The sequence below is a fragment of the Crocodylus siamensis genome, chromosome 3 (assembly GCF_052110815.1).
Source record: "Crocodylus siamensis isolate JL-2025a chromosome 3, ASM5211081v1, whole genome shotgun sequence".
Lineage (NCBI taxonomy): Eukaryota > Metazoa > Chordata > Crocodylia > Crocodylidae > Crocodylus > Crocodylus siamensis.
In genome coordinates, this window is record NC_143397.1 from 37,484,106 (window position 1) to 37,504,861 (window position 20,756).

At 46.1% G+C, this 20,756-nt stretch overlaps 1 protein-coding gene across 3 annotated transcripts in view; it reads left to right on the forward strand.

The window, feature by feature from the left end:
* Positions 1–4,071: 4,071 nt before the first annotated feature.
* The window catches only part of FAM151B (family with sequence similarity 151 member B), a 59,284-nt gene continuing 42,599 nt past the window's right edge, over positions 4,072–20,756 (forward strand). The window contains exons 1-3 of one of the 3 annotated variants that reach the window (XM_090038170.1): positions 4,072–4,206; positions 7,139–7,264; positions 10,219–10,384. In XM_090038170.1, coding sequence (XP_089894296.1) covers positions 4,188–4,206; positions 7,139–7,264; positions 10,219–10,384 — 311 coding nt within the window. In that variant the 5' untranslated portion in view covers positions 4,072–4,187. Of the gene's footprint in view, positions 4,207–4,254; positions 4,391–7,138; positions 7,265–10,218; positions 10,385–20,756 lie in introns of those variants that run through there. The other 2 variants (XM_090038171.1, XM_090038169.1) reach the window with 2 other exon arrangements.

Sequence of the window (20,756 nt, forward strand, 5' to 3'; positions counted from 1 at the left end):
TAGCAATAAACTAGGCTTGAAGCCTGTAATACCTTTTCTGCACCCTTCTCCAACTTTTGAGATCTCTTGGTACCCCTCTGTTTTCAGGGAGAACAGTGTATTAAGTGTGAATTTTCCTGAACGGTTTGCTTTAGCATACTTGGTATTCTTTGTATAGCACATATTTTTGATATGGGGGTATTAAGAAATAAGATCTATTTATGTACTCATGATGCATGTAATCTGTACCTAAGTACACATTCAGTAAACTACAATCAGGTTTGATAATTGTTGCTTATCTGTTTACTATAAGCAGAACCAAAACAAATTGTATCCAAAATCTACATTATTTGTGTGAAACATCCAAATTTTAAGAATGAGAGGTTATCACAAACCTTTATCATCTAGATGCCTTGATTCTCATAGGGGATATTGATATGTTTTTGTATCAAAAACGCAATTTATAACTTAAAATCAAGTCAGTGCCCTTACCTGCGGCTTGAAGACTCATGTTAAGGGGAGGCTCAAGATTCAAAGTTTTTATGCAGGCAGACTGAATTAGATGCAATTTCTTGAGAGGGAGATTGCACACGGCAGGCTAGTGAAAGACACTAACGTACAGTATGAACAATATGTCCATTTTTTGGAAATGGTTAATAGGGGGAAAAGTAGCGCAAACTATGTTTGAACATGAATTGTCAAATAATAAGCATGTTGTTGTTTGTCAATGTCAAATAGAGCTATACCAGAAAAGCAATTCCCAAGACTTGTCTTGATATAGTGGTCCCATAATCCATGGAATATTAGTTTGTCCCACATGTCTCTTTTTAAGGGAGTGTTTTAAACTCTTCCCATTTTGGTACATTTCAGTTCAGTGATCACTAACCAATAAAACTGATCAATATGTTTAACAGATGCAATAAGATGATAATTCTTTCTTCTTTTTGTTTTATAAAAAGTCCCTGACACACACTTCTCAACTTTTTTATATTTTGTCACAAGAATTTTCTGTTTCCAGGTATTTTCTTTGTTTAGCACTGCCACTGCACCTGGAGCTCTTAGTCTGCCCCTAACCTGTATTTATACCTAAATGTGACTTGTGTGGATATGGCCTGTCACTTCATCTGTTTCTTACCAACAAATAAATGAACAAACATTTAGGTTTCATAGTTGGCTTCTGGGTTTGGAAGAAAACAGACAAACAAACACCATTGCTCCAGATTGGAAATAAGGGGTAGCAAGTATATTTGGTGATGGATATGGATGGATGGAGGAGAAAGGCATTGCATGTCTGTCTACATAGTGGTTGTTAGAATCTGGTTTATTTCTAGTGCTTAGGAGGAGCACAAAGCAAGGGGATGTGCTTCTGCTTTGAAATTCCTCAGCTCCCTGGTTAAGAGGTGGGAGGTAGCTTCTTGGGTAGCCATTTGCAACCTGTACTTACTGGTAAATTTTTTGTTGTTTTTTCTTTGTTTTGAGGAGGAAAAAAACTACCTTAACCTCTGTTTTGGGGTTTCTAACCTAGTTTATTTCAAGGAACTTTTAAGTGCCCCTCTCTTCCTACCATTTTTCTTTTGTAGTTGCATAGTACTGCCACTTTTCAGTCTGGTATTCAAGATGGCATGTCCTCTTCTTCCATATCTTAGTTTCATAGTTTCTAGGGTCGGAAGGGACCTGAGTACATCATCTAGTCCGACCCCCTGCCATGGCAGGAAAGAATACTGCGGTCAAATGACCCCAGCAAGATGTGCATCTAACCTCCTCTTAAACACCCCCAGGGTAGGGGCCAGCACCACTTCTCTTGGAAGTTGGTTCCAGACCCTAGCCGCCCTGACCATGAAGTAGCACCTCCTGATATGTAGCCTAAATCTACCCTCTACCAGCTTGTGACCATTATTCCTGGTCACTCCTGGTAGTGCACGGGGGACCAGGGACTTCCCCAGTTCCTGCTGATCCCCCCTGACTAGTTTGTAACAGGCCACTAGATCCCCCCTCAGCCTTCTCTTGTGGAGGCTGAACAGATTCAGGTCCCGCAGCCTCTCCTCATAAGGCCTGCCCTGCTGTCCCCTGATCATACGAGTGGCCCTCCTCTGGACCCTCTCCATGCTGTCCACGTCCCTCTTGAAGTGCGGCGCCCAGAACTGGATGCAGTACTCCAGCTGCGGCCTGACCAGTGCCGCATAGAGGGGGAGGATCACCTTCTTGGACCTGCTCGAGATGCATCTGTGGATGCATGACAAGGTACGGTTGTCCTTCCTGACTGCTTCCCCGCACTGCTGGCCCATGTTCATCTTGGCGTCAGTGATGACTCCAAGATCCTTTTCCGCCTCTGTACTGACAAGAAGGGAGTTCCCCAACCTGTAAGTATGGTGCCGTTGTTCCTCCCCAGGTGCATCACTGTGCACTTGTCAGTGTTGAATCCCATCCTGTTTTCATCCGCCCACCTGTGTAACCTGTCTAGGTCCGACTGTAGCCTATTGCTCCCTTCTAGAGTGCCCACATCCCCCCACACCTTAGTGTCATCAGCAGATTTGAACAGGGTGCTTTTTACCCCCTCATCCAAGTTGCTGATGAAGATGTTGAACAGTGCTGGCCCGAGGACAGAGCCCTGGGGGACCCCACTGCCCACATCCCTCCAGGCTGAGGAGGGATGTGTTCCTGCCAGACAAGTGCCTTTATTTCATCAGTACTCCTTCCTTGTACCTGTCATGCTCACTAGTGCAACTTCGATCAGCAGCAGTTTGCCACTCTGTGCCATTGTTGAGGGACTGTTTTACAGCTAGGCCAACCTCCCTGATCCTCTTTACCCTGAGAGCTCCCCTTTCCCACAGGGCCATTTGTGCTTAGTCTCTCCGTAGAGGTGCATTCCCTAGCAACACGGGAGTGCTGAAGGGCAAATTCTGAGATCCGTGGGTCACATAAGGGATGGGGCTTGTAGAGCTCCAAGTGTCTGGAAACTCAGACCCTTCTCTTGGCTTCTAAGAAGGTTTGGACGGAGAGGCTGTCCATGTACTCTCAGAGCAAAGAACACCTAGCCCCAGCACTGCCTACAGCTCCTGAACCTACTCCCTTAGTGCTGAAAGGACTGCTTCCATGCTTACGAGGTGAAAAGATACTCCTTCAGAGTGGCACCTATGTTGTCTTTGACAAGTTGACAGCGTATGCTGCTGAGACGCAATCTGTGCAGCAGGTGTTTTTGCCCTGGTTGGGCTCTCCTCCTTATAGCCGTATTCCTGCACTGGCGCTGCTTCTCAGTCTAGTCCTGCCATTCCAGTTGCCAAAGGCTTTGTCATCCTTGTGCTTGTGGAAACAGCTGTTCAGCCCCTTATATAATGCATTTCAGGGCTACCATGATGTACTTCCTGGGTCCCCAGGGCTTTGGGGTCTGTATCTCCTGATAAAAGTGAAACAATAGCTCTAGTTGCTTGAGGGACTGTTATTCCTGGGCCAGACTGCATCTGACTCTTACTCCAGAGTTAGACTTCTTGTATTCCTTGGACACTGTTGTATATGCACCCCTCGGGTGAAGGAGAAAAAGTTTCCCAAGCCCATTCAGCCCCCTGGCACAATGTCTCAGCCTTTCCCCTGGGGAATGGGTTAAGGTGCCTGTTCCCTCACTGGTGGACCTCATGGCCACAAGAAGTGGTGGTGGTAGACAGTGCAACCCTGGTCAAAAAAGGGGCTGGATAAATTCATGGATGAGAGAGGTCTGTTAATGTCTACGGAACAGAAGAGTTGGAGGTGTTTCTTCTGGCATCTCTAAACCACCAGTGGTGGGTGCCAGGGTAGTGCTGAATAGGCACCATTCCTGCTCTCCCTAATAGCATCTGCCCTGCCCGGGGGCGGACAGGTCCCGGGGCTGACCCAACATAGCACTTCTCTCCTGGCTGCCACCTCAGCTGCTGCTCCTACGGTGGTCAGCGGGGATCCTGCCTGCCTTGCGAGGGCGGCTGTCACTTAACAGCTGTGATGGGCGCGGGGGGGGGGAGCTATGGGCAGGGAGGCGGCCCCTGCCCTCCGGCGCGCTGCTCCCGCCGCGCAGGTGTCACCAACCGGCTGCGCGGAGCAGCTACGTACCGCACGTCTGCGCAGGCGCCTCCCAGAGCGGAAGCGAGTGAGACCTTCCGCGGGGCTTTCCCCGGAGGCAGAGGGATCCCGGTGGCCGCGCCCCGCCCCGAATCGAGTCCCGGCAGCAGGCGGCAGCGTCAATGTCGGGGGCGGCGCATGGTAGGTCGGCCCCACCCGCGTCCCCGCTGGGGGGACGGGGTGGAGGCCGTTGCCAGCGAGCGTCGCCGTGGTCATTAGCGACTCGGCGGGCGCGGGACAGGTCGCCTGGCCCCAGGGGAGCGATGGGGGCGACGTAATGAGATGCAAGTCATGACGGAGTGGGACATGGTCCGTCACGTCATAGGTGATTTATGACCTCACGGGAGGGGGTCGGGCTGGCCCACAGATTCCTCCCCTCTACTGCCTCATGCTTGGAAAGGTGCCTCCAGGGGCCTTTTGGTCCTAGAGGCTGTGAGACCACTGGGTCAGCAGGGCTCCAGCGTCCCTGCTTCACCTGGGGGAAACCTCGGCATCCCGGCCTCAGCTTCTTGCAGGCATCCAAATCACAGAATTGCCAGGCTTGGGGGTGCACCTAGGATGGCTGCCAATGTATTTAGGAGCATCTGGAGTTCCCCGGTGAGCAGTGGATGCTGGCTGGTTGTAGCACCATGCATGGTGTTTAAAACAATTGCGTCCTGCCCACTTGATAGGATTTGGATGATTTGACCTGGAACACAAAATATATTTAAAAAAAAAAAAAAAAATCCTGGTTTAGGTAGAGGTGAATGAGCTGCCTCAGTAGAAGAGGGAGTGGTGGCTGGTGGCTGAATCCAAGCAGCCAGTCCCCATTCTTCCAGATGTCCCAAGCGCATTAGGTAAAACAAGTGGGATTTCTTTTTGCAAACCAGCTCAAGCTTGGTACTGCGCTCTGACAAAGGTGCCACAAGAGGTGAATACATATATTCTTTTGCAAGTAATCTGAATTTGTTACCCTGCACAGGGGAAGGTGGTAGGTCTTAACACCCTTGAAGAGTGAAACCTAAAGTCTGTCCATTTTGGTGTAACACATCAGGGTCCTGGGGTGGCTGTGACACCCCCGGTGGCTCTGGGACCATGCCCTTCTCTGCCCCTAGGATGCCTTCCTGTCTCATCTGCCATTCTCTGATGCTGCCTACAGGCCTTTGTTGGGCCTGGACCCTGCCAGTCTCTGGCTGCAGTCAGGCCCCTTATTAGGCTTCACTGGTGCTTAGAATGAAGTCCAGTGAAGGGCCTAACCCATTGTGACCGGCAGGGCACCCAAAGCCTTAAGGGCTAATTGCATGGCTCTAAATCTTCCCTTCACCACACCCTATGCCTTGCAGGCATTATGGTAATTTTGTTTCCTGTGTGGGGCTTCGGCCTTCTCCATAACCTAGTTAGGCCTTCTAGCCTGGGCCCACTGAATTGGACCTGGCTTTGAGGCCCTAGGTCTAACTTGTCCCTTCAATCACCAGGCCCCTGTGTGGCTGCACCCTCTCTCTGCCCACTCTGGGTTCAGTAAGTGCTCAAGGCCTGAGCCTGCCCCCAACAGGGCTCAAGGCATTCAGGTGCCCCCTGGTCACTAATAAGGTCTCTGTACCCCACTGTCCAGCCTTATCCCAAATGACTGGTACAAACAACAACATAACTTAAGTCCCTGGGCTATAACATAATAATAGCCAAGTAGCAGCCCTCTGTCCCTTTAAGAGTGCAAACCTTTACCCCTAATATAGGGTACCTCACAAGTTCCTTGAGCTTCCCTGTTCCTATAGGCAGCAGAATAGTAAGCTCAGCATCCTTGGGTAGCTCCACTGGGTAGGCGCTCCTTCTCTTGTGGCAGCCAGGGAGAGACTCCCCTGCCAGCCCCAGCCCTATATGCTCCAGGGCCCTGCCTACTTCCTGGCAGCTGACCATCTGCAGGTGCCTGCTGACTGCTTCTTTTTACCCTGGCAACCGGCAGCTGCTGTGCCCTCCCTACCCTGTAGTGTTCCCTGGCTGGGCTACCTTTATTTTCAAGTATCAGAGAGCCTAGGACTCTCTGTTACACTTGGGTTTTCTATATCTGAGGTTATTAAAAACTCATACTCTTGAAAGATAACATACTCAAACCTTGGAGAGATGTCTGCAATGTTAATCTCACCTGAAAATAATTTTTTGTGTTGATTTTTTTTTGTTTCCTCCTGGACAAATACAGAGTGTTTATGGAAAATACAACTTAAGAATAGGATGGCCTCAATCAGAATTTAATGCCTGCTGTGTCCAGGGGTAAGACCCAAAAATGGTGAGACATACAAGGGCAACTGAATCGTATACCATTGGCAGATTTTTGTTATTACTGTACATGTAAAATAGTCACATTATAGAATTTTCCTGATTGAGAGGAATGTGCCCCCTGCAGAAGGGGGCAGAGGGAACAGGACAATTACTTGAGAAATAGGTCAGGTTTTTGATTCCAAAAGGAATCTTTTCTAAAATCAGAATATTTCTTTTACCCTTATCTGTCTTCTTTTAGATAATAAACTGGTAGTGTTTTCTTAAATACCTCACTGAAAAAATGAAGTTCATCTTGCTGGACAAGGGCTCCACTGATTTACTGATGCAAATTATTTTTACTGCACTGGGTTAAGAGAAAATTGGGTCTGCTTTGGAAAAAGAAGATCAAGGATATATAGGTTGAGTACTCCTTAGGGAGGAACTCTAGGTGCAGCTAACACCGGGAGGTTTGAAGTAATCTTTGTTATTTTTTTCTTTGCAAATGATGCTAAAAAGAGGTTAAGTTTTGATTTCATATATGTATGATGTATTTTTAGAGCAGGATGGGACAAGCATCTTTCTTACCTTTTTCTTTGCTCATATCCATCTTCTTTTTCTGAATGTCATCTTTTATCCTTTGTTATGCATTTTTCTGTGCCATACACCTATTTCCCCTCTTTCGCTTTCCTTTGCTACCCAAACCAGTTGGAATTTCTTTAGTTCCTACTCTTTATGTTTATTTTTAATTATTTTGAATCATTGGCATTATGACAGTAAAAAGCTATTTCAACCCTTTTTCATATATGCTATATTTATGGTACTCTCTATTATATTGACATAGGAGCTTGGAGTGAAAATATATTGGATTATTTTCTGAACACAAACCAAATTAAAACGCGAGATGGAGCTGAAATCATCTGGTATCATGCAGCAAACAGTAAATCACAAATAAAAGAAGCAATAAAAAGTAAGTACTGTATATACATATTGGAAATTGGATCTATCAGGATCATGATTTCCTACAAATACTTCTTTAGGCATAATATGGAGCACTGCATTGTTAAATAAGGTTAGAACACAAGTAAATTATCTTTTGAGTTGTTTGGAAGGGTGGACTCTGTTGGGCTCTTTGGAGTGAAAATCCTTATTTGTTTTCTTAAGTGAGTTTTTTTGTGTTTATACATGCCAAGAAGCACACTGTTGCCAAATGTTAGTGATTAGACTGTTACCAATTACATTGCTCTGCAAACCACATTGTAAAACTGTTTCTGTGTAAGCGTTGTTCTTGAAGTTTTGTAAGAATAGGTTAGACCAGTGAATCCACATATGAATTTGTGTAGCAAACAGGTGAAATCCAGTGACACATTTGTGGTGTTCCTTGTATAGTTACAAAAACGTGTCTGTCCAAAGAAAGGTCTATGAAAACTAAGTTAAGTGTTTTTTTGGCTATAGGAGCAATTTTGCAGTCTTAATATTGGATTTGTTTCTGTTTCATTTGATATCTGCCAACAATGAAAAGCAATTACTGAAGAATTTTGATTTTGCACATTAAGCATGCCTGGGCCATTCTTGTGATAGATACAGATAAATATGTCATTCCCATCAAAACACTGGAGAATACAGAAACACTTTGCCAATTATTGTCGTCTTTATCCTGAAGTGGCAAGAGTGATACTGGTCTTCTGCTGCAGCCAGTTGGAATATTTGTGAACTATGGAGTGAGTTACATTGCAAAATGTTTGGCTTAATCTTCCTAAAACAATTTAAGGTTCTAAAGATTTTTGCTTTTACATGACCTGATCATTTTTTATCAACTGTGTAACCAGTGGGCTTTGAGCATTAGGTCCCGTGCTGCTCGGCCTCTGGTGTGTGGGCTTGTCTGTCGCCTCTTCCCTGGAATTGTCTATTCCAGATAGGTCTTAGGAGTAGTCCCCGCCCCTATCTTTCCTGCCACGGCTTTGCTCATAAATTTCAGTGGAGGGGCTGACTACTAAAGCTTCTCCGTAGCCGGGACTCTTGGGGTGATGGTCTTCTGCGAGGCTCCGCCCTCCCCTACACCTTGTCCTAATACCCAGCCACGCTGAGTTACTGATGATTCCCGGGCCCGACCCTTGTCTTGTGATGCCAAGGGGTACTTGGTGGTGAATCTGCAGGCTTGTCCTGACTCTAGACCAAGCCAGTTAAGGAATCCTTCTGAGGCTTCCTCCCTGACCATCCAACAGTGGGCCACTTAGCACATAACTCAAAAGAAAACACTACCTGTAAGTCTCCGGGGCTACAAATTAAAGTTTGGCCTCTCTGGCCCAGAGAAAATCCTCTCCCTGCTTAACCTTATCTACAGCACCCCCTCTAGCTGGTTGCTGTACTTTTCTAAGTGCCATCCAGGGCTGCTCCCAGCCACTCTGGTTCCTTCTTCACTTGGTCCCTTGCCGAGTGGTTCCTCCCAGCAGAATCCTGTACTCTGCAGCCCCTTTCGCTGCTTGTACTTTCTGTTCCTTGCCAGGATGGACTCTGGGGTACTCCGCAAACCCGTGCTGATCCCACCTGGATTGCCGGGTCTTCTTCCACTGCCCTCTCTTCGGGGTGGCTCCTATTGCCGGATTCTGTCCCCAAATCCTTATACCTGGCTCCGCCGTCGCGAGCCCGGGCATCCGCCGCCTCTCTCGAGGCGTTCTCCTTTCCGCAGTTGAGGGATGTCTTCCTGCCTTGTGGCTGGCCGCTGGCCCCTTCTTTGCCTCCAAGCGGGGCCCCGGGAGTGCCTCCCCTTGTGGCTCCACTCCAGCGCTCTCCCTTCACTTCCTCTTCTCTCGGGGTGCTCTTTATGTCCCCGCGCTGGCTCCGATTGTTATTTGATCGCAGCTGGCCACAGTTTTAAAAAGATGCGGCTAATCAGCTGTGTGGGTCCTGCTGCCGCTTCCGGTTCTTCTGCATCATCGGCTGCAGGTAAGGAGATCATTGTTTTTTGCTCTTCTCCCCTCACCTCCCCAGCCTTGTTTCGGGTCCTGGGGGTTCCCCTTTTGCTCTTCGGGGCTATACCGTGCCGTTACCCTGTGACAAACTGGTTTTTAAAATAAGGTCTGAAATAATGTAATATGAATATATTGTATAATCTTTCTTATACTCTTGTGTTGGTTTTTTTTGGCATTCGTGGTGCTGTAATTGCCGTTTTTCCATCCAGTGGACTTTAGTCTGACTTGCATAAAACTTGAAAAGTGTATTTCATTCCTTCTGGTTCTCTTTGAAAATATAATTATATCTCAGGCTATAGCTATGTTTTAGGCTTGTCACTTTATATATATTTTTAGTAAGACAGTACTTCCTATCAATAGGATTATCTGATACTTCCCATTGTAGGAAGCTGTTTTTGATTGCTTGCATCCTTGCCAAATTTTAACTGTTTCTGCTGAAATTTTCTGTGTCAGGTATCTGGCTGAGACTGAACATTTTTGGAAGGCTTCAGCTCAAAAGGTTGAGCCAGTGAGAACAATGAGGCAAAGGAAGCAGGGGTTATTTTTCCCATGTTTAAAAAATTCTAGGACCTTTCTGTTAAAAGGGATTCACACACTCAAGCCATGAAGAAATAATTTGAAATTTGGCAGGGGGAGTGTCCTTTGAGTCAGGATTTTGCATGCATTGGCCTGTACAAATCTGTCCAAACTTGGTTAAGTATCTCTTTAAAAATCACTCTTTACATATGTTAAATGGACACTTCTTTAAGTTTCATAGCTAAAATCTCTGAAAAGTACATTGCCTCATGCATTATGCCATCATGTGTTGATCAGACTTAGATGTGCCATCGCAGAGGGTAACTGCATAAAGCTATGGAAACTCAGAAGGATCTTCCTTAGATTGCTGCTGTGGTATAAACACTAGAACCATTGGCCATAGTCATGTGGCAACATTCTTTTTTCAAATTAACAGGTGCTGCTCACATGGTAGAAGCAGATGTTCTTCTTCATGAGTGCAAGGCAGAAAAGGGTGAACCAATCATGGCTCATCCTCCTGAAATGAACAGTGACAACACACTCCAGGAGTGGCTACAAGAGATTCTGAACACTGATAAAGGCATCAAACTGGATTTTAAGAGGTATATAGAAAAGATTATATAGGATATATTATTATAGATTATATATATTAATAGATTATATAGGCTATATATATATATATATATGAATGATTATAACTGATTGTGTATTGCTGATACTGTCCATTATAGAAAAAATTTCTATTTACAAAACTTCTATTAATGGTAGTCTAGTGTAATACACAGTGATACAATGTTAGGGTTACTGAAATATATTACTGTTAGAAATGATTAATCCCAGTCTGTACCCAGATTTTGCTTTCGGATTAATTATTTTGCACCATATAGGTATTTTAAAATTGAAATGTACTAATTTTTATTAATTGATGCAGTGAAGCTCTTGGTGCCAAGGTTTTATGATATTAGGAATAAACTAATTACTAAATAGTAAATATTGCTGTGTAGTAATTATGCATATTATGGACAGAGTTGGTAGCATCACCAACAGTTAACACTATCCTTTCTAATACCTAGTTTTGTAACTTTGGCAAACCTTAATCACCTAGACTGAAAGTTTTATGTAAGATGTCTGTCTCAGGCTGAATTATTTTAAAGGTTCAGCAAAAATAGTTCAGCATTTTGAGCCCAAGAGGGAAAATAACTTGTTTTAACTGTGTTGAAAATTTCTTACAACTTAAGTTGAACCTTGATTTTTTTTTTAGAGTAGGAATTTGAAATTTGGCTTTTGAGTCAGGGATGTACCTTTTGCTGTTCTTATGAAAACCTGCCATAATCTTTCCTATTATAAGGTTCTGGGGTTTGGTCATACACAATAGAGATTTGTTAAAAATTGATAGCTTTATTCTTTAGGTATTGTCTGTGCTTAGCCCACTTTTACCTTCTGCAACACAGAAGAACTTCCCCTGCAGTAGTAGAATTGAGAGCAGGGAGACTCTGTAGCAGGGGTGCTCAACCTCTGGGCCGCAGGCCAGGTCCAGCCCCCAGAGCTGTCATCTGGCTGACAAGGTTCCCCACAGATCCATAAATTTGTCTCCCTGGCTGCCAAAGAGAGACTTGCGAGCCAGATACTGCAGCCCTATGCACTGTATTGAGCAATGTGAAGCCAGTCCTGGTGCACAGGGCCATGTGGGGGCTTCATGGGCCTAATCCTGAAGTGTGGGGCTGCGTAGAGGAGCCATGGGGCCTAATAATGGCACACAGGGCACCAGGGCCTAATCCTGGCATGTGGGGCCTGGACCCAGAGCAGTGGACTAGCCCCATGCCAGTCATTTGGCTTGCAAGGCCAGAATCACTCTGGATCAATAATTCTCAAATTAGGGTGCTGTGGCAACTTGGGATGTCTTGTGATCCTTTCCAGGGTGCTGTGGGGTATCATGAAATATTAGCATTATTAGGTGTGAAAACATGGTTCACAAGATCAAACCAGAGATTTCAAATAATAATCCATAGTGTTAAATCATCCTGTCCTGTTGTGATCTTTCTGAGTTCTTTGCAGCAGAAGAATTGTGTTATTGTTTTTCTGTAGTCAAAAAGGAAGTGGAAACTAAAAGCTGGGATTTTCCATGATGTGATTTGTCTCATTTGGGGTACCTTGTTTAGAAAAAGATTGAGAACCACTACTCTAGACTTCTTAATTCCTCCCCACTTCCCATCACCTGCTGACACTCAGGCAGTATAGCGGTGAAAGAGAAACCAGGCTACTCCAAATGTGGAAGGGTCAAGAGAGTGGAAAGAGGGGATTGGAGGAACCAGTTGGCAGTGAGGAAGCAAAAGGAACAGGAATGGGGCAGGGTGGCTAATCTGTGGCACAGGCAGCCTCTGTGGGGCAAATGGTACATTGGGTAGGGGACAGTCAGCACAATGGCAGCCCCCTCCAGCCCTCCTGGTGCCCCTCACTCCCAACCTGCATCACCCTTGTCCTGCTGGTGCCCCCCACTCCACACTACCCTTGTGGAAGGATGAATTGGGCTTTATAAGAGACTCCAAGGTCACCTGGCTTCCAAAATTGTCTGTTGTGTGACACTATGGTGCCTATAAACAGTGTATATTCCCACTGTCTTATCTGCCTGGGGAAAAAAGTATAAAAAGCTCATGTCACTTATTTTTAAAATATTTCTGTTGGAAATATCCATGCAGCATTTCAGCTGTGTTACATCAGAGAAAGATAGAGCCAGTCAGTCTGAACCACTTTGGCAATGGTGAGCCACGCTCAGGTTTTAGCTCCTAAGTTACCTACTCTCATAATCCTCACCATCTTAGATGTCAAAGGTTTTGGCAGCAGTTCTCATCTTAGGTACCAATTACAATTTCAGAATATTAAGATTGTGGCACTGGATGGCCCGGTACTGTCAATTCTGGGACAAAAGAATTTTACGGTTCTATCTGATCAATCCAGAGGTTCAGTACTAGAATCTGTTTTGTTGGAGTACTTGAGAGGGTGATTTTCAAACTACCAAGATCCACTTTGACCCAGCATAGATTTGATCTACTCCTCTTACTTTTATTCTTTGGATTACAGAGGAAGATGCTCACATGCCCACTCATTTCTTGGCACTAGGTGTTTCAAAAGGAATCCTGTAGGACATCTAGAAATTATTCCATCAGGTCATATTGTTACTGTGCAGGAACGCTTAGGCTCCCATCTTTGGAGCTTTTCATGCATCTTCCACTTCATTACATTTATCAGTTTTGGCAATAGTGATTTCCTTGAGGCATGGACCCTTATTCTAGGAAAACCCTTCATTATTCTAGGAAAACCCTTCAGTGTCCCAAGGTCTAGGTGCCCCTGTCTGAAGAAGTAAATTTAACTACAGTAAAAGCTCTGTTATCCGATATCCCCTGGGAATGGGAGATGCAGGATAACAAAATATGCTGGTTAATTGAGGGGTCCCGGCTGCTGCTTCTCCTGCCGTGTCTGGGGCATCCCTCTGCCTCTTCCACGGCATCACCGCCCCTCCCGTGGGACTGGGAGGCAGGCCCTGCGCAGCCTGTTATGCCCCTGGGCTGTGGGGGCTTGGCTGCCCAGGCTGCTTTGCCCCAGGCCATGGGGGCTTGGAGAAACCAGAAATGCCACGGTAGGCACTTCTGGTTTCACTTTTTCTTATAAGCCAACATGCTGGTTAGTAGAGCATGCCTGCTTGTAAGATTCTGGTTAACAGAACTTTTACTGTATCTCCTATTTATGACCTTCTGAAGGACAAAAAAAAAAATGGCACTGGGGACATTATTGCTCTCCAGTCAGAAGCTTCTTGTACCCAGGTAATATCCTCTTTGTCAGTTGATTATAATCTTGTTCCTTGGCTTTACAGGGCACATTCAAAGTTTTCCATGCCCTATCTGATAAAATGGCAAGAGCTCTGAATTGGTAAGGAAGCATGTGTATTCATCAGCTTAAACAAGATTTAGTCTACCACTTCATTTTCAACTGAAATGCTATTTTTACCTCAATAAATCAGTGTGAAGGTGAAATCCATCAAAGGCATAGAGATGCCTAAATATTTTTGAAAGCAAATACCATAGAAATACTATTTTGGTATTAATTTATTACAGATGAATATGTAGTAAATTATAGTTTTATAGTTTCTAGGGTCGGAAGGGACCTGAGCAGATCATCTAGTCCGACCCCCTGCCATGGCAGGAAAGAATACTGGGGTCAAACGACCCCAGCAAGATGTGCATCTAACCTCCTCTTAAACACCCCCAGGGTAGAAACCTGCACCACTTCTCTTGGAAGTTGGTTCCAGACCCTAGCCGCCCTGACTGTGAAGTAGCACCTCCTGATATCTAACCTAAACCTACCCTCTGCCAGCCTGTGACCGTTATTCCTAGTCAATCCTGGCAGTGCTCGGGGGAACAGGGACTCCCCCAATGCCTGCTGATCACCCCGACTAGTTTATAACAGGCCACTAGATCCCCCCTCAGCCTTCTCTTGTGGAGGCTGAACAGGTTCAGGTCCCGTAGCCTCTCCTCATAGGGCCTGCCCTGTTGTCCCCTGATCATACGAGTGGCCCTCCTCTGGACCCCTCTCCATGCTGCCCACATCCCTCTTGAAGTGTGGTGCCCAGAACTGGACGCAATACTCCAGCTGCGGCCTGACCAGTGCCGCATAGAGGGGGAGGATCACCTCTTTGGACCTGCCCGAGATGCATCTGTGGATGCATGCCAAGGTGCGGTTGGCCTTCCTGACTGCCTCTCCACACTGCCGGCCCATGTTCATCTTGGAGTCAGTGATGACCCCCAGATACTTTTCCGCCTCCGTGCTGACAAGAGGGGAGTTCCCTAACCTGTAGGTATGGCGCCGGTTGTTCCTCCCGAGGTGCATCACCTTGCACTTGTCTGTGTTGAAACCCATCCTATTCTCGTCCGCCCACCCTTGTAACCTGTCTAGGTCTGATTGTAGCCTGTTGCATCCTTCCAATGTACCCATGTCCCCCCACATCTTAGTGTCATCAGCAAATTTGAACAGGGTGCTTTTTACCCCCTCGTCCAAGTCACTGATGAAGATGTTGAACAGTGCGGGCCCGAGGACCGAGCCCTGCGGAACCCCACTGCCCACGTCCTTCCAGGTTGAGAAGGACCCATCCACTACCACCCTCTGCGTGTGGCCCTCCAGCCAGTTGGCGACCCATTTGGCTGTGTGGGTGTCTACACCACAGCCCTCCAGTTTCTTAATGAGAATGGAGTGAGAGACAGTGTCAAAAGCCTTCCGGAAGTCCACTGCTACCCCTGCATCTAATGATCTGGTGATCTGATCGTAAAAGGCCACCAGGTTGGTCTGACAGGACCTGCCACTGATAAACCTGTGTTGGTTGCCCCTAAGCATGCACACCCCTGCTGGCCCCTCCTGGATGTGTGCCAGCATAATTTTTTCGAACAGCTTGCCTAGGATCGAGGTAAGACTAACCAGCTTATAGTTTCCTGGGTCCTCCTTCCTGCCTTTTTTGAAGATGGGGACCACGTTGGCCTTCTTCCAGTCCTCCGGTACCTCACCAGAGCACCACGAGTACTCGTAAAGTTGTGCCAGGGGACTTGCAATGACCTCGGCCAGTTCCTTTAGAACTCTAAGGGTGGAGATCATCTGGACCGGCTGACTTGAATACGTCCAACCCCTCCAGAAGCTCCCTAACTAAATCCTTGCTAACCCGTGGCCCAGGTGTGCCTCCCCCGGGGCCTGAGGGGGGCCCAGCAGGGAGATGGCTGTTCTGGTCCCTACTTAGGAAGACAGAGGCAAAGAAATCGTTAAACATGTTAGCTTTGCTGTCTGGTGTGACTACCAAGTTTCCCATCGCGTCCTGCAAGGGCCCCACATTACCCGGGACCTTCTTTTTACCCCCTACGTATTTAAAAAAGGACTCCTTATTGTCCTTAATCTGGGAAGCTAGTCCCAGTTCCATCTCTGCCTTGGCCTTCCTAACTACCCCCCTACGTTCTCAAGCAACTACAAAATAGTCCTCCCTGGTGATGACCCCTTCTTTCCATTGGGTGTAAGCCTCCTTTTTAGCAAGGAGACATTCCCGGATGCTTTTGGTAAGCCACGGAGGCTTGTGTGCTCTCCTGCTCCCTTTGATCCTCATTGGGATTAGCTTCCTTTGGGCTTGGAGGATCGTCTCCTTAAGGAGCGACCACTCTCCTTGGACACCTGGCTCCCCTCCCCTCTGGGACCTCAGCGCTTCTCCAGCTATCCTCCTTAGCTCATTGAAGTCTGCCCTGCTAAAATCTAGGGCTGCTGCCTTACTGCATGCCTTTGCCACCTTGTGCTGGATGGTGAATTCCAGCAGGCGATGATTGCTGTCGCCCAGGTGGTCAAGCACCCACAGCGCCCTCACCAAGTCATCACCCGTGACCAGCACTAGGTCCAACAAGGCGTCTCCCCTGGTGGGGCTGTGCACCTCCTGGGTTAGATGGAGGTCCTGCACTCTGGCCAAGAACCTACATGAGCATTCAGACCTGGCTGACTGTTCTTCCCAGCAGATGTCCGGGAAATTCAGGTCCCCCATGACTACCACATCCTTAGCCTTCACTACCTCTGTGAGCTGACCCAAGAATTCCTGGTCAAGCTCTTCTCCCTGGTTGGGAGGTCTTTAGTAGACTTTAATTTAATTTAAATTAAAGATATCCAGAACAAAAGATGGGACTATTTAGGTCATGTGTTAAAGAATGAAACCAGAGCATCTGACATTACCGGTATGTGCAACAAGTGGGCTGTCCCAAGGCTGGTCTAGAAGTTGGCCTGCCCACTTGTCTAGGGCAGTCTACCCACCTGTATCACCTGCCATGCCTTTGATGTATCTTTATGTTGTTCCCAGGCAGGAGGCTGCCCATTTAACTGCCCTGATGCCAAGGGCATATGCATGGCTCCAAACCTCTCCTTATGCCTTGCAGCTAGCATCCATGTCCACAAACTCCCCCAGCCCCTTAACTGGGCCACACTCAGCCTAGATTTGGCCTCAGGCATCCTTAGATTGGCTAGGGCTCCCTGTGTCTCACACTGGGGTTCTCAATACCTGTGCCCCTACAATGGAGCTGTCAATCCCACACCCCTGGACCCTCAACACCCAGCTCCTTTATGAGCCTGAGGGCCTACTCAGTGGACCTGGGCCCTGTCTCAGGTCCCCTTCTTGTGGCCTGGACCTCACCTTAGGCTCCACTCAATAGGCCTTGACCCTGTGCTTTTCTGTTGGGGTGTGCTCCCCTAGCCTTTCCCTTCTACAGGGTAGCCCACAAGGCAGCAGGGGCTGAGGTTTTCTGGTGCCCCATATACACCCTTCACTGGGGAGGCACAGATGTGGCATTTCCTGGAAGCTGCCCTGCCACAAGCAGCCCCACCATACCATCCTCCCCAGCAGGGTATAATTTTAGGTCATGTCCCAGTACCAGAAACCTCCTCCATCCTCATAGTTCCTGCCCTGTACCTCCAAGCTGTTCTGGGAGCAGCAGTTGACTGAGTGATGTTGCTCTTTCGGCCCCCTGCAGCAACTGCCCGCTCTGCTCTGGGGCTTAGGCAGGCTCCCAGCCCTCTCTACCAATCAGGTGACCTCCTGCCTAACACGTGACCACCTGATTGGGCCTGCCCCCACCTGCAGGCTGCTTACTGTCTGCTCAGACCCCTTAAAATAACAGGCACAACCTGTGCTCTGTCACAGCATGTTATTGATAACTAGAGGAGCATGCAAAATGGGGTGGTTAGAAGAATGCTGCCATCACATATTATTAAAATTACAGAAAACATTTTTAAAAAAGCCTAGAATAGATAAGGATGGCACAGAAAGAATTCAGATCGAGGTGAAACAAGGTTTTCACTGAAAACTACCTAGTATACTTGATGACCTTGGCTTTAATCTCTCTTTGCTTGAGTTCCCACCTATGTAGTGAGGATAATAATACTACTTCACTGCTCAAGGGTATTCTGAAGATCAGTTGATTAATGTTTGTGAAGAACCAAAATACTATGGTGACAGTACCATAGAAACACTCAGGAGGAAATTAATGATTTTGTATTCAATGCAGGGGTTGGACTGTGTGCACTGAATAAAGCTGAATGAGAACAAAAAAAATTGATTACATGTTCAGTGAACAGTTGATTATTCTATTTACTGAATGAGGCATGGCTTCTATTGAAAAATGTATAGTTCTGTAATTAAAACCCTTTCACATAATGCATATACATAATTTTACTTCAGTGGAGACACAATCTTCATAGTCTCTTTTTATTTGATCTTTTCTGCCTATTTTTGATTGAGGGTGGGGGAAAGAGGAATTTTAGTCAGTTCCTGTGTAGCTGCCTTTTTGAAAAATGGAATTTAAAATAAATTTTAAGAAATCAACAGACATTATACCATTCTTTAAAATCATAATATTTAGGTCACATTTCACAAACTCTTTGGCCTTAAGTGTAGTTTTTCTTACCTAAACCAAAGTTCACAGAATATTCCTGATTCGTACACGTAGAAACGATTGACTAATTAAACCGCATAGTTTAACTGGGCTTTAAACCTGTAAGCAGGAAACTTTAAATAATAAAATGTAATTTTGTTTTGCGTTTGTACTTTTTTAGTAATTTTCCTAAAGGAAGTTTGATTTTTTTTGTTTTTTGTTTGGCAGTTGCTAGACCATTTTGTTTTGCAGCTAAATATAATGTATTTAATGTATATAATACCTAATGGCTATATTTAGGACCTCTTTTGTTAGCCAGAAGAATATGCTATGTTGCTACTGTTGGTGTTGTAGGGCTTTGGCCCCTTCTTGATAGGTGCCTTGCTCCCAAGTGGCATCAGGGTGAGATGGGGCTCCGGAGCCACCTAGATGGTGTGGGTGCTGCTCCTCGCCTGCCACGTCTTCGATGTTCTTTATTGGGTAGGCAGTTCCCTTCAGGCGGCCCCCAAAGTGAAGAGGTCTCGACCCTGGTCTTTCTTTGTGGGCCTCCAAACCTCCCCTTTACCCCACTCTTACCACATCCATGGCCTGCGCAAATGCTGTACCCTGCAGGTCTTCCCCTGGATGACCTCTTCTCATCCAGACTGCCCACCATGGAATGGGTTGGGCCTTCTTGGTCAGCACAGCCTTCCCCAAGGCCAGTCCCTCAACTTTGGGCAGGGTTGGGCATTTAACCTGCCCCAGCTTGAGGCTAACTGGAACTAAAAATGAATTCAACAGAAAATATCTGGCCTCTGCCGTCGGACTCCTGGGATCCTGTCTCCCAGTGCTCGCTTGGTCACTCAGTGGGGTGAGGGAAAGAGAAGAAGAAGGGGAACTCGCCCATCCCCTCCCTCCTAGTAGTTGTGGGGGTTGGCAACCGCCCCATGCCCCACCCTGATCCGTCTTCCCAGCATGACCGCTTCCGGGTCCCAGCTGACCTGTGGTCAATCTTCTGTTCCTCCTGAGTTGGTGGGGCTCATAGTTTCCATGCCGGGCTGCATCTTCCTCCCTGTCAAGCTGCCTGTAAGGGCTAGCAGCTCCCTGCCGCCATCCCAGCCACCATACCTGGGTTACCTAATGGGGCTGTGATGTTGCTCCTAGGTGTCCCTTGGTCCCCTAGGCTTGGACTCCTTGTCCAGTCTGTCGGAGCCCTCCGGCAGATGCTTTGCTCTGTTTCCTTGTACTCCTGACTTGTGATCGTTGGCTCCGCAGACGGCATCTCCCAGCCAGTGTCCCGCTCTTCCCCCGCCAGCCACTCAGCTGTGCTCCCAGCTGCTTTTTGAGCAGCCCGTGTCTCTCTAAAGCTCTGCCCCCATCGATTGCAGATACGCAGGATCTGGCAGCTCCGGAATTGCAGAGCCTGCATCCATGTTTCTCCCCGGCTGCCGCTTCTTTGGACTCCTGCAGTGAGAATTGGGGTGCATGGGGCAAGGGTCTGGGACATGCTAGAGGGGCTTTTACTGCCCTTCTTACAGCTACACATTTTATTTAAGCAATTTTATAGTTTAACCTATGTACCATTATATTCATATTTTTAATATTTTCCATTTTCATTTTGTTGGATTGTTATTTCTTTTTTACTTCTGAGGTGTGTCAAGCAGTATTAGGATGGAACTTATAGTCAACTAAAATGCATAAAATAGCTTATTTTATTAGACAAATAAAACCAGTTTGAAAGTTTTGGATGCATAAGAATAAAGTATGTTTATCAAAACATGCTTTGTATTTAAAGCTGATCTGCTATGTAGCAGAAGTATAATTTGTATTTAATGAATTGACTTAATTATTTCTGGTTACTGTGTCCTTCAAGGTCTTATAACAAATATTTATCAGGCTCACATACCTAGTTTTTATTCATAAACTATTTACTGAACTAAACTAGATGAATAAAAATATCTTTTCCCTTCCAAAAGAGGACAATGCCCAAAAATTAATTTAGCACTTCTACAAACTCAGGTTTTAGATGCTTAACCAATTACTTCCATCAGTTCAGTTGTTTGACTTTCTTTAAAATGTTGGCAGCAAACATACTGCTCAATGTTTTATTTAAATTATTTAATATAATAATTTTAGGCTTTAATATAGAATGCAGTATTTTTAGATTTATTTTCAACATATATATTTTTAAAGATAATAAATTTTTAAACAATCTTTCTTCTTTATCTGCCCTCTTTACATTGTTATGTATGGGGAAAAGCAATTGATCCCCGGTCAGTTAACCAACTGGCTGCTCTATCAAATTCACTCTTTTGCCCATAAATTGCATTTAAATGACTAGAAGATTATTCAGGACACCTAAATGTGTTTTAGTAGCAGAATGCTAATAATTCAGCACTGTGACAGAAGAAATGGAGTGAGAGAAAGTATGAAGCATATTTTCTTACCAAGCTTTCTCCATGCTTCTGGTGTTGCAGAGCACAGTAGTGTTAGATCCAAAGTAAGTTTTCAAGGTGTGTTCTCAAGATTAGTGTCCAGTTCTCTCCCTTAAAGGGAAATTATT